Source organism: Mchenga conophoros, linkage group LG22 (genome assembly GCF_057382185.1).
Source record: "Mchenga conophoros isolate Kocher_MC1m ecotype Shallow Benthic linkage group LG22, M_conophoros_male_GT1.1, whole genome shotgun sequence".
Lineage (NCBI taxonomy): Eukaryota > Metazoa > Chordata > Actinopteri > Cichliformes > Cichlidae > Mchenga > Mchenga conophoros.
In genome coordinates this window covers 28,214,570-28,229,009 of record NC_140546.1, presented here as the reverse complement: position 1 = coordinate 28,229,009, position 14,440 = coordinate 28,214,570, and the positions used below count along the sequence as shown (strand labels likewise).

The 14,440-nt window shown below is 40.2% G+C and overlaps 1 protein-coding gene across 6 annotated transcripts in view; it reads right to left on the bottom strand.

The window, feature by feature from the left end:
- LOC146549654 (receptor-type tyrosine-protein phosphatase U-like) overlaps positions 1–14,440 on the bottom strand; it is a 260,100-nt gene that overhangs the window by 39,224 nt on the left and 206,436 nt on the right. For 2 of the 6 annotated variants that reach the window (XM_085262642.1, XM_085262637.1), the window contains exons 14-20: positions 14,137–14,275; positions 10,360–10,389; positions 9,762–9,922; positions 9,241–9,428; positions 4,628–4,700; positions 2,703–2,779; positions 165–182 (exon numbers count right to left, since the gene is read on the bottom strand). In XM_085262642.1, the coding sequence (XP_085118768.1) occupies positions 165–182; positions 2,703–2,779; positions 4,628–4,700; positions 9,241–9,428; positions 9,762–9,922; positions 10,360–10,389; positions 14,137–14,275 (686 nt within the window). The remainder of the gene's footprint in view (positions 1–164; positions 183–2,702; positions 2,780–4,627; positions 4,701–9,240; positions 9,429–9,761; positions 9,923–10,359; positions 10,390–14,136; positions 14,276–14,440) is intronic. The other 4 variants (XM_085262638.1, XM_085262639.1, XM_085262640.1 and 1 more) reach the window with 4 other exon arrangements.

Here is a 14,440-nt window from a genome sequence, read left to right as displayed (position 1 = left end):
ACAGTGAGGGCTAAAAGTGGAAAGGCTCAGCAGCTCAGAGAGGAAAAGCAAAGGAGGATCTGCCAGAAAAGAAGAAGAAAAGCCGTGGAGGGCTGGCAGGGAGAGCCAGAGGAGGCGGCATGAAAAGAAGAAGATGGAAAGCAGAAGAGAAGCAAGATACTTACTTCCCTGTTTATCCGAATCTAAGAGATGCCAAAAGGTTGAAAACAAGGGAGGGTGGGGAACAGAGAGAGATATAGAAGGAAAGTAGGGGAGGAAATAAGAGCTAGTTAATGTGATTAAAGACCAGAAGAAAAGGGTTATGAAATGGTTAGAAAGCAGTTTGCACTGGAAACCTGTGGAGAGAATAATGTCCAGAAATCTTTCATTTCCATGTTTTTGCGATAAAGGCCAACTCTTGTTATATAGCAACCGCAGTCCTTTAGTCATTTGTCTTGCAGGAAGAGAATGGGAAGTTCAATCATATGTCTTTACTTAGATTGTTAAAGACGGGCAAAAAAGATAAAAGAGTGCAGCAGCAGGTCATCATCCGAGAGCAGTAAAAACCCAGCATTATCCAAGCTCTTAATAACATCAATGACACTTTAATAGGTTCTGCAGAGAAGGAGGGAACATGGTGCCTTAGGAACTACACAATGTTACTCAATACATGCTATGAATTGTTCATAAAATTGCAGTGAATTTAGAGATTCCATAGAAGTTATGTCCAGTCTGGATAAATTCTTATTTAAAATTTGTGTGAGAAAACAAATGAAGAGGGTGGAGTGGTATATATACCATAACCACAGTTTTGCCTTAAATTAATAAAATTGTGTTGACTTTTTGACAGTCTAACGTAACAAAGATACCAGGTTTTTTAAGGCAGAAAATAGTTTCTGTGTTAATTTTATGGTGAACTAAGCTGAGATCTGGGAACACAGAGACACTGCAAAAAAAGTTTGAGCAACAAAACTAGTCTGAAAGTCACAGTTTATAATAAAACTAAGCATTTGGCCAAAATAATCTTTACAGGTTAAAAATATCATTTTGATTAAAGGGCTTGTGCATACTGGTGGATTAACCATTGCAGAAATATTAAATAATAGTAATTACCAATATTATTAATTTTGGGCAACTGTTCCATAAACCGTACATTGGATGGTGGTTTTAATACATTTGCTAAACACTGCATGTACTGTGTTACTATTTGCAGCTTTATTGCAAATCGAGAAAGCCAAAAACTAAATTACATTCTAAATGCAGCTGAAAGTTGAATAAACTAAGCTGATGAAACTGGAATTGTTCTTTAATGGTGCTTTGAGTACCATGCAAAATAATCTTGGTCAGATTGCCTTCCCCAGGTGACACACAGTGACAAGCGAGACAATGATAAATATGGTATATTGAGCTTTTTGCTAAACCAGAATTTTATCTCGAGCTTTTTGATTGGTTTGCTCAGTCATTCTCAAACTTCCATTTAATCGAAAGCGACCAACTGTAACTGGCATCACTTCCCGAGTGCCTAACAGAATATCAAAGTCCGCTGAAATTTAATTGCATCTTTTGGAGTTACATCTGTCAGCCTAGATGGCAAAAACAAGGTTCATCTAAAGATTTTACAAAATAATGTCATGTCTTGCTACCCCTGCAAAATGAAAGACATGCAAATGTGCACGTGAATGAGTGAGAAGACTACTAAACTTTTCAGTTTAACCTTTAAAAAAAGCAATGTTCCATTATTCCAGCCTTGGCCTCCTCCATGAATCATTTGGAATCATTTCACTGCAGTATTTTGAGCCAAGGGTCTTGGCATGACATGCAAGTGGTGCTGTAGCCTGCACAGTTAATGGCACAAAGGTCCTTGGAGCACTCGTTCTAATGGAGCCATCATGGAGCACTAAAGGGGATGAAGTGGCCACACACAGTTCTACCCGATGGGACTCGCGTATGCTGAGTCAGGCGACCACAACCACAAATCTGCCCCTTACGTTTTCTTTTGTTCACAAAACAATTGCTAAAACAAAGGGTGCGACAGAGCAATCAGCCTATTATACGGGCTCATATTAAACCTGAGATTAATACTTCAGCAGACTACATGAAGGGAAGACTGTGGAGAGCTTTTTCAGAGTCCCCTTGAAGTGACCCTTCTATTTATGAGTGAGCGGCAGAGCTCACAGCCTGACCTGCGCTGAAGGAAAAGTCCTTCAGACACTGTTGCTCCATCTAATGCAAAGCTGCAGAGATTGCATCTCAAGGGAGAGCAAACTGCTGCTGGGACTGGAGAGGCTCCCTGAGACACTCATTCGAGCTGAACTGTAGGTGAGATCACAAAATCTGAAAGTATATGAAAGGATCAACTGAGTTATATTGGGTCCAATTTCAATGGTCAATATTGCCTTACAAAAGCACTTGGGCAAGGCCTGCTGCTCAGAGCTTATAGGCTCTTGCTGGAACTTTAGAGATATAGCGATAAAATCTCATTTCAAAGCCTACATGTACTAACACACATAGATATTATGGTACGCTGTGGATGTAGTCATTAAATGATAGTTCGGATTTAGCTGACAGCATGGGGAGGTGACTGCTGGTCAAGCGCCAGGTTAACAAAAACAATAAAAGACAACTAATATGAGCTCTTAAGGCAGAGCTGTATGATCAGCAAGGCCAGAGATGTGGGAGTATGAGGTGACGCAGAAGGAAAAATAAAAGTAAAGGTAACTTACGTCTATGTAGTTGGCATTGACATAATCGGAGCTGGGATCTGCAAGGAGGGAGTGGAGCTTGACTCGATGACGGTCATCTACAACGCATAAAACATCACTTATCAGTATGTAGAGGTATTTGCATCCAGTATATATATAAGTATTTTAGTGTTTGATTATTATCTCAGTCTGTCCATTTCCAAAATACTAGAGTACTGATTCTCCACCTGAAGGAAGGGAGGGTGTTTATTGGTTCGTCTGACTGTCTGTTTGCATGTTTGCTAGCAGCCTAACATCCAGAGTTTTTGTCATTTCCAAAGTTAGTGTGATGGTAGAAACCAAATTCAAGTCAAAGGTCGAGATCACACCAAATGTGAAAATCAGTAAAAACTTTATATTACCCACATTTTTTTATGGATCACCTTCAAACTTCAGAGCAATATACCAGGCCTTGGGAGGCATGAGTCTGTAGGCTGGGTAAGCATTTGACCTTGACCTTCATTGTTAGCACTCAAGGTCCAAGGTGACCTTCAAAAAAAAAATGTCAAGAAACTATATCTGGTAATATACCATATCAAATGGCACGGAGAGAGCTGTAGAACAAACTTATTTTCAGTATGATCCCCTATGAGCCAGTAACACCATAGCAAGCTGACGTCATCATGTTCTAAATTTGAGCATTCCTTGCTTGTTATTCATAGTACATTCATCCTTTTTGAACAATGATTTATACAATTAATAAACTGTCGGGGTTCAGATTTACCTTTGCTGGGTCAAACAAGCCACTGGTGTTGGGTATCGGTTAGCTAATAATAAAGGTATTAATAACTTTATTTCTATAGCATTTTTAAAACACACAGTTACAGTTAAGCGAGCATATTCTTACATCCAAACACATGGCCTAATTCATTCCTGCCTACACACCTGTACACACATATTAGAAGAACAAAAGACCAACAAATAATGCGTGAAAGATTAAGAGAAGCCAAACTATAGATATAGGGCGTCAGCAGTCAACAGCCAACCGAGCCTGAGTCGAAGAGAAGCTGGAGAGGCCGCCTACAATTATAAGCTCTCAGTAGCTCAGCTATATATATGCAGGACTCTGGCCATGTAGGGCACAGACATTTGGACAAATATTAAACAGTTAAAGATTAATAACTGATTCAACAACAACAGTGGTAATTACTGTTTTAGGACCGATTGATGATCAAATGCTCTGCATATATTTTTCTGGACTACTTTCCCATTCCCCATGATTACATTTGCATTGCCTGGTAATATATTTTGACTCATCTGCCATAGTGAGATAGAGATGCTGCTGCTGTGCTCACAGTGAGTCGCTGTGTACTCTTTCTTTCACAAAGAGGAACAATATGCAGTATGCCTCCTTTACCTGAACTATTGTTTTAACAGAACTAAACTCTACCACTAAAGCAATGGTTTACCTGGATCAGGCGGATTCTGAAAACGATTGAAAAATAACAGAGAAGGATTAGGAGGAAAAGCAAAAGCAGTCGTGACTCCTGCAGATTGCAGTTTCCTCCATTGAAAAGCTTTATGACACAAAAGTAATTTCTGACACTTTTGTATAAGGGCTCTGAAAAATACAATAAGTAAGGCATTTAGTATTCCTCCTATAGAGGCAAACATTTCAAAAACATCATTAAACACACGGTTAAACAATCAATTTTAATTAATCATACCTTAATCACATATTTAACAAGAATCAACAGCCATTCCATTGGGAGTAAAAGCAATTACTGGGCACCTCTGGCTCACAGGATACAGGCAGTGGCATTGTAAAATGGTGATTTACTTTACAGTGTGCATATAAAAAGAAATGGTAAGGTATGCTGTAACTTACAGTAAGGAAAAAAAGTGGAACACACCCAAGCCACGGCGCAAACACAACTCAACACATGGCTCAGTACACAAATACTCACGGCTTAGCAGGCTATCGTGCCTCCCTTTGGTCTTGTCCTTCTTTTTTGTGACATCCCAGCCGTCGAAAAAACTCTGCAGATTAAAGAGAACCAAAAAGTTTTCAGAAACAGAAACAACAGGCAGGGACGATGCGTCTTTTGTGCTTCTTGACACTCAGAATGGGAACAACTTTGCTAATGCACTCCAAAGTGTTACCCTAAGGTCGTCTTAGTAGCTTCAGTGTTATAGCATCTTGCCAAGTCATCAAGAGACATCTGCCACAACATAGCGGGGAGCGACTGAGGCTGAGAGACGACATGCAGACGGCGCTGAGAGATGGCTGCGGCCTTGGAAAGGAGAAGGTGGCCCTCTGCAGTCATTCTCATTCTGAACACAGTGTGGGACTCGCTGCTTGCAGAAGCGGTTGCTATATAATACCTCGGTGTTAAACTGCCAAACTTGTGACAGCTGTTTATGACACCCATCGACTAAATCTGTTGGTGCAGTGAGATGAGTCATTGAATCTGAATCAATACTATAAGCGAGCAAGATGAAAAAAAATAAATAAATAAAGCATGGGCCTGACATAAGTGGTGTCGTATTCTTTTGCAGTTTAAAAACCAGCCTGATCTCTCTGCTGTATCGGTGGGCACATCCAGGCTCTCATACTGAGGCACGCTGTCGCTCGTCTACAGCAGACCAATCTCTCCCGGGCAACGGGTGTTGAATTGGTACCACCTGACATCCGAGGCGAGCAGGAGAAGGAAAGATAATCGGAGGATTATATCAGTCACTGACATCAGCGCTGGTAATGCCTGATTTAATCCTTCTTAACAAACCTGTATTTGTCCAAAACTCCTTGTCGATTTTGGAAACAACATTCTGTTGACCTTCGTGGAGATTTATTCATTTCTGAAAGTATTCGTTTGGGACATTAAGGATTCTGGACTAAAGAAAAAAAAAAGATAATGCTCGGAAATGCCATTATATCAGTTTTCACTGACTCTGCCAGCGCAACAAGCGCAAATGACTCTAATCTTCCATGTAATTTTCAATAAAATATATATTTTGAAAAACTGCAAAAAGACATTAAAGGACAGACTTGGGATTAAACCTCCTGTTACTAACCCATAATCTCATGGCACTGTATGGCAACTACGTGGGAAATGGGAGCCTTTCTTCCTTGAAAGTAGTTTCCCCTGACTATATGAGTTCTGGAAATAAACTGAAAAGTTCCTTCAAAATGGAAACATTTTGGGTTTCCACGTTAAAAACCAATAAACCTCCAACAGTGAAAGATAAGTGAGACATCCTGCTGCAGTATTTCTTTCATCTTCTGATTCTCATATGAGTTTACTTTATCTCCAGTAGTTAGAAGTTCCTGTCAAAACTTTTGGCAATATTTAATGTACATTTATTTGGGTATATATGATGACAGGAAAGTGAAGGGTGAGAGTGGGTGGATGGCTTGATGTAAATGATGAACTCAAACCCAGGCCTCTGCAAACAGCCTTTAGCACCGAGCGTACCATATGACACACAAGTACACAAGATTAATCCATACTTGTTGTTTAAGATTGAACAACTAAGTATGTTTGTGTCATTTTAGATTCATCATGAATAGTTTTTAAATATTAGATGGGGGATAAAACAATGACCTGTCAAACAGAATTATTCTCACTGTATCTTTAGTTTTTTTCTTTTTTTTTACTTATCTGTACGTAGGACACACACTCTTTGTTCCACCTATGGAGTTATTCTATTTATTTATTTACCTGTAATCCTGACACTTTGAATTTCCTTGAAATGGAACTACAGCCGTGAAAGTTTTCACAGGACTTTCTGCAGTCTAAACAACTAAGTTCACCCAAAGATGCAATAGCTTGTAGTGCCACCTTTAGCAACAGAACTTGAAGTAACTGTTTTTGTATGGCTTTATCAGTCTCTCACATTGTGAGCAGAGGTCGCTGAGGTTTGCGGGCCTTCATTTAATATATACAGCTCTCTCAGGTTCACTAGTCTTCCAAGAGATAACAAAATGACACAACATCACTTTTAAGTAGCCACATCCTGGTGAAGGGGCAGAGGTTCTATCCTCTAGTGTATTCACTGACTCTTGCTCCAGATGTTGACTTTCACAACACATACTGTACCCCACCTACCCCAGGGCCTGACTCATTCATAACCCCCCCACAATGCCTTGCAACATGTCTGATCAATGGCAGCAGCAGTGTGACCCTGTGGGAAATAAGGGTTATGAAGTCTGACAGCAGAGTGCAGGCTGATCCCCTTCATCTTGTTTATTTCTCCAGGCGATGAGGAGCCAGACTGAGGAGTGAAAAAGCAACCCATATATTGATTTTGGAGGAGGGGGGGGATTTGTTGGCCCCTCAGGTGATAGCTTAATGAATTGAAAAAGTGCATCTGGCTTCCTGCAGCTGTAGGTGCAGATAAAAAAAATTCCTATCACGACTGGATGATGTTGAGAATTTTATATTATATTAACCAGAACTCTGAGTGGCGTAACTTTGGAAATAGTAATTAGTGCTCTTATAAGAAGAATGTTCAGTATATATGCATTAACTCTGTAATGCAAATGAAGTCAAAAACATATTTTACTGCTCATGCTCATGAATATTCAAGACCCCTTTTAAAATGCTTCAAAACAGACAGCACTGGTCTGGAATATTATACAGATGGGTCTGTACACTGTAACATATTGGGAATTTTGACTTGATGCTATCTGACAAATGATTCACCTATTTTTTCAGCTACAAAGAAATAAATGAAATTTCACGGGTATGAGGCCCTTAGGTGTAATGTTCTTTAAAGAGGTGTGTTGACCAGTGACTTTTGCTCTGTGCAGGTTCTTCAACTTCAAGCTAACAAAATCAATTTGTCATGGAACTGGCTTTGTATACTAGAAGTTGACAGCAAACCAATAAAACAAATACAGAAGCATAATATGATTCAACACTTTGAAAGACTGTAACTTTGTCAAATCAAAAAAGAAAAAACCAAACAAAAACAGCCAAGACCAAAGGTACATATGGCTTGGCAGCTAGCACCAGGACTAGCGACAGGTTACAGCAAACGGTAGCTAGAGAGCATCTGGCAAAAATAGCTCAACTAATTAAAACAAACAAAAAAAACACAAACTTGAATACAGAACTGAGTAGTTTGGAACTAATTTAATAGAGTAATAATTAGATGTAAAGTAATAATTAGATGCATGAGAGCAAACTAATGATTGGGCTAGCTAGCAGTAGAAATTTTCTAGCTAGTAGAATAAATAATCAAAACTACATAAGTAATTTCTAACGTCTGAATAAACCATTGAATTTGATAGCTAATTTTCTAGAATATAAGATAAACTCTTAAAATACCTGTCAAAAATGATCAACATTTTACTTACTTCAAAAGTGAACTACAACATTTTCCATGTCTTGCTAGTAGGCCCATTTTGTGAACTTGTCAAGTCCTTGACCAAACATAATACTAAAGTCTTATAGGTAAAGATGACAGCAAACCAGACATGAATATCAGACTACGACAAACACAGGCAATGTCATTGCCCCCCCAAGAAAAACCCCTAACTTTAGGCTAGTTGGCTAATAGTCACAGAATTTTGCATTAACATTTCATTTACAAATTTCGTGGTAGGACTTCCCCTCTAGTTACATAAAAAAGTCTTGTGCTACCCCTCATTCTTACATTGCTTTTTGAGGGACAACCCTCTTCTTTGATCTTTTGTGTCTATAAGGCCGATCCATAACTGATAGAGTTCCAATCTTTGTTTTTTTATCCAGTGACTTTTACTCCATTGGGATGAATATCATACTGAAAGATGAAGCCAATCAAATGCTTTCCAGATGGTATTACCATGGTAGATCAAAATCTGACAGTATTTTTTGGCAATTTTAATTCCATTAATTTTGACAAGGTCCCCAACACCTCGGCTCAAATGCAGCCAAAAAACATGACTGCGTCGCCACCATGTTTTACAGACGGTTGTTGACACTCACTGTTGCACCTTATTCCTGACATTTCCATATATACTGACAACAATTTTATCTCAAAATGTCACTTTTGGATTCATCATCGAATTGTTGCCACTGATTTTCAGTCAAGTTCTTGTGTAATGTGCCAATCTAACAGGACTGAATATAAAAAAGCCAAAGTCCAAAGAAAAACTTTGAAAGACCTTGAGAAACCCGGAAGAACCACAAGATCACTTTAAAATTTTATAAGGTCTGGCTTTTTGGAAGGAAAATATGAATAAATGAGGGGTAGTTTCAAACCTTTGCATAACACTGTATGCTTAGAGAGACAAGTATACAGAGTTGCACACTATATACCTTTGACTGTTAAATACTGGAAAACTGACATACTCGTGGCTTATATTGTGTAGTCATATTTGTTAGTGTGGGTGTACATACTCAAAACAGGGATTGAGACACATTGGACTATGTGGATACCATTAAGCTAACAAAGTGGATTAACAATTTAAATAACTACATACATTTACAGATAGACAATTAAAATTGCAACATAACAAAAAACTAAATTTTTAGCTAAACCTAATGGAAAAAAAAGCACAAATGAAATTGTGTGTTTTTCATACATGCCTTACCTCATACTCTTGTTTGAAACCATATCCCTCAGCTGTCTTCATCTGGTTGATGTGCTGGAGGAGGTCAGCCACCCTTACAGCAGGATGGAGCTGACCCGTGTGATATGGCGAGCTTTTCCTCCGACAGTGACGTTGGGGTGAGCCTCCCAGTAAACTGCTAGACTCATTGACAGAGCTACGCTGCTCATCTGGGAACACAAACAGATACAGTTCAAGGCATCCAGCTGACACTGAGGATTCTGCGGCACATGCTCTGTTCTTTTTTATTAATGTAAAAAAGTCTAGGGGGCAGCTTAAAGGAAAAAGTCAGCATTTCTGCAGAGATGTGAGTGCTGACTGGTGCTGCAGAATATTCAAACAGACAAGAGCCTTTCAGGAGATTTCTCTGTCCAAAGCATCTTACGTTTTGACAGGACAGATTGGATATATGTTTGCAAACATGGCTGAAGGTCAGAAAGCAGGAAGCTGCATTCTCTCTAGACACTTTCTCAAAAGTACTCATGTGGTCCTTGCTGCCTTACTTCGAGCATTGCAGCCGTGGGCATCCATGAAGGAGTGGGCCATCCTCTCATCTTGCTGGAGAGTGCTCTGCTCTGTCATGCTGCAATCCAGAGAGCTCAGCTTCCGACTCTTCTCCTGCCTGTAGGACATGGCTGCCTTGTTTATGGCCACCTTCTTCCTACTGTAGAGAGGCAGGAAGAGAGGTGGGAGGATAGAGAAAGGCAGGGAGCAAATACAGACAGAGGATGGCAGAGAAGGTGAGAAGTGAGAGAAAGACAGGCAAAGAGATAAGGAATAAAGGAAAGGAGGGTGGGTGAGGAGATGAGAAATTGGAGTAAAAGGGAAATATAAGGGCCACAAGATTGAAACTGGACGAGGGGAAAAGTGAGATCTGGTGATAGCAAGAGTGTGTCATGGGTTGCAGTAAGGTTCTGCTGAAGTGGTGTGTGTGTATATGTGCTTGTTTGTGTATGTGTGTGTGTGTTTGGTGGTGGGGTGAGGGGTTGATTTGAGAATGTGGTGGAGATAGCAATGCTTATTTCCACTCTAGTAATCCTGGGTCTACAAAGGAAGGGGAAAATGGCATCAGGGTGGAAGATGGAGAAAGGAGTAACTTACGGGTAGTAAGGGTAAGAATAGAAGTCCCTTCTGATTAGCATGAAGGAGGAGGAAAGGAGAGAGACAGAGAGTGAGGAGAAAAAAAAGAGAGGTGACTATGGTTTATCAAGATGGACATCAGAAAGATAAATGAAGATGCTCAGTGTGTTGGAATGTTCCTGGCTGGCCATCGTGAGGCAGAAGACAGGCTCACCTCATAACAAAACTCACATTGGGACCAACAAAAGATTTTTAAAAATTTCAACTAAGGGAGGTCTAAGAACAAAATCATCATAAATAAAACTGATAGTATAGAGGTGTGTGTGCATCTTTCATTTGGATTAATCTTATTAAATACATTGAAGGTGCCTTATGTTTGCCGTTTGGGAACATTTTAGGGAACTAAGAGGGTTTTTTTTCTAAAGGAAAGATTAATCATATCACATTTTAAAAATCAACAAAGCTAGCTTTAAAAAAAATCTGTATTCCATCACTGCTTTGTTAATCACAGGATTTCCTTTGCGGGTCTGTGTTGTGTTTATAAGCAGACCCAGTGCTTTGGGTTTACTTTGTGTTTTCGGAGTCTTATTTATTTGTTATGTTCTCTGTGTATTTTATATTTCCTAGTTTAGTTTGCTTACACCCTTGACTTTATTCAGTGTTTCTAGTTCAGGATGTCTTGGTTGTTATTTGGTTCCATTCATGTCTCCGTGTCCTTCCCTCAGCATTCCCCCAGTTAGGTCTTCATGATCGTCCAATCATGTCTGTGTGGGTGTGTCTGGTTTTTCTCACCCTTTCTCGTCATTTGTCCCTTTTGTCCCTCACTCTCTCTTTCCTCCCTCTGTTCTCTGGGTTCCGTCAGTCTGCGTCTCAGTGTGTGTGCTCCCTGTACTTCCTGTTTTACTTTGATAGTCTCCTGTCTGGTGGCCATCATGTTCAGTTTCGCTTCGTGTGTTAGATTGTTGATTTGATTGATTTGTTTTAGTTCGTGTGAAACTGATCTAACAGTTAAGTAGTGTTGCAAAAAACAAAATATAAAATTTGAACCCCAAGAACCGAATGACTCATTTTCCATGAAGTTACAATAAGAAGAATCACAACTATCCAAAAACAACTGACTTAATCTATGAGATATAAAAAGCAAGTAGTGTGTATTTTAAATTGTATGCTCAAAAAACATGTAATCTAATCTAATCTACCTGACTGTGGCATCTAAATCTATCAAGACTTTAACATTTTTCATATATTTTAGCTTAATATTTAAGTTGATTTCATCCTTAAATGATGGATTCATTTTTTTAACACTTGTTTATTTTGCTCTTAGGTTCATTAGCTTTGAGTGAGCCTGATGAAACATAATAAGCTGTTGACTCCTCCACCTTCACGTCGCAAGTGTTCCCATTAATTAGGGGTGCAACGATATTCGTATCGATATTGAACCGTTCGATACAGTGCTTTCGGTTCGGTACGCATATGTATCGAACAATACAACATTTGTAATTTATTTTATCAACTTTCCTTCCGACGATGCTGTCTGTGTTGAGCGCTCAGTGAATCTGCGTTCGACTACTCCGCCTAGGCTGCACTGTCGAGCACAGATCCACTGAGCGCTCAACACAGACAGCATAGTCAGAAGGAAGAGCGCAGGGCAAGCTAGCAAGACACATGGACCTCCCCCACCCTCATTCAGATCTGGCGTTTGGAATTATTTTGGTTTTCATGTGACGTATGACCCTGAAGGTAAGCGAGTCATGGACTAAAGTAAAACAGTATGTTGGATGTGCCATGCAATGCTCAATTACATGGGTGGGAGCTAGTGTGTTAGCGCAGTTAGCTCGTTAACGTGTTGGCTGTCTAGCCCCACACACGGGGCGATCGGCGGTAGCTCGTTAACGGAGATTTGCCGTGTTGTGGCGTTAAGGTCATTTCAACGAGATTAACCTGAAAGCACTAGTGGGAACACAACGAATATATCGCTAGCCCGACGTCCCGGAGCTAGCGATTTTTTTCAGTCGGGCTACCAAAATCTATCTCTGCCCTGCCCGTTGGGCTATTGTAGGAAGGAAAAATATATGTCAATGCTTTTGCATTCTTTCAGAAATGTAGCTGGGTAATTATGTCATTGGCATCTGTGAGCCACTGTCAATATGTGACATATTGAAATCGCGTTTGAATTTGCGCTTGTTTTTTTGCTTTCACTTTGCAATCGTGCGAACTGTGTATAGAGAGCGACAGCACTGATCTGTGAGTGATGATAATTTGCGCACCAATTCCTCTGACATCGTCTTATTAATCTTTAGCTTACTATGCAAACATGACAAGTGAAATCTCCCACAGCAAGCTTAAACATGTGAGAGGTTGATTGCGCAGAGAATCGCTGAGCTTATGTGAGTGCGTGTGTAAAAGCAGCAGGATATATATATTTTAGTTCTGCTGAGCCAAATAAGACAGGTCAGGGTGAAGAAGTGACAGCCAAAGAAAAGCTTACCACAAAACGGAGAAGTTATGACAAATCAGACTATAAGGCAAAAAGAAAGTGCAGCTTTGTGGTTTCATGGACAAAATAATTTCTGTGGCTGCAATATGACGAACTATATAACCAGGGCTGCACATAAGTGGTCCGCAGGTGCGCATTCGCTGTCAAAATAAAAAACACGCACAAGGGTTAGGGTTAAATTTAAAAACTGTACTTTTGAGTTAAAATATATATTTATAATTTTAATAAATGAAAAATTAAAAAGGCATGAACATTTTTTTTGTATCGAAAAAATATCGAACCGTGACACCAAAGTATCGAACCGAACCGAACCGTGAATTTTGTGTATCGTTGCACCCCTACCATTAATATCACAAAGTTTAAAGTTGGTTTAAAGCTGAAATTTGGCATGCAGCAAGCACATCCTTTGTTTTTCACTCCTGTCTGCAATTAACTAGCACCCTCCTGAATATTCCACTATGCAGGGATCTCTGATATTCCGAATGATAACTGAAAACATTAATGTATACAGTCTCTCTTTGTACATGCAGAGAGATAATATCGTGTGCCTAAATATAAACAGGTCTGCTCCCATTGCACCCGTGCGGCTGTCTAGTTTCTATTGTGGTGGCTAGATTGGCCCAGTGAATCTTATCAGTCACCGCCTTCCTCCAGACATCCCCATTCATTCTCCCTCTATTCACAGCAAAGAAAATTCCTCAGGGCTCTGAGGAGCCCACCCCTACCCACTGCCTCAACAAAAAAAAGCAAAAAAACAACCTTCCTAACCAATTACTAGCCGATCCACTGGCACCTCACAGCTGCTTGCCTCATGTAATTGAGTGGGCAATGGAATAACATGCCCCTTGATGAAATATTTCACACTCAGATGAGTGTTCCACTATTGCCCAGCGAGCAAAGGAAGAATACACTGCAGGTGCGATCGACGACAGAGGTAATTTGCAGGTGGAAAGCAGCCAGCGATTCCAGTGCGAACAGGCTGCATTTGAATGTGTTCAGCCAACACGCAGACCTTGAAATTAAAAGATGAGATGAGAAACACAAAAGCTCGGCTGAGGCAGCAGTGGGAGAGTTTAGGATTAATGCTCTACCATTCCACTAACTCTGGTTGTAATTCACTCTCACTGCCAAATGCTTTCCTCAATAGACCCTAGCTGCCAAGTGGGATAGAGATAAATTTACTCCTCTGGATGGCCTATGCAGGAACAATAAGACTTCAAACCATAAATGTTTAACCGTGAAAAGCTCTAACCCATCTCATGTCGACTGGCCAGCAGACAAACATTTTCGCAGCCACTCACCCCTTCTTGACGATAATGACGATGGCCCCCAGCAGTAGAATGAGGACCACGAGGCCGCCGGCGCAGGCTCCCAGGATCAGACCCATGTCCTCAGCATGCTGGGATACCTCCAGAGCCCTCTTCGAATCCTTACAAGCAGCTGCAAATTAGTCGTGATGGACAGGTGAGGAAGCGAGAAAGTTACAAAGACAGCCTCCACTATCAATGATTATTCATTTCTAAATGCAAACTCCACGCGCAACAGTTAGTAATTCAGTGTCAATAAAGGATCGATTTTGGATCATTACCATAAACAAACAAAACT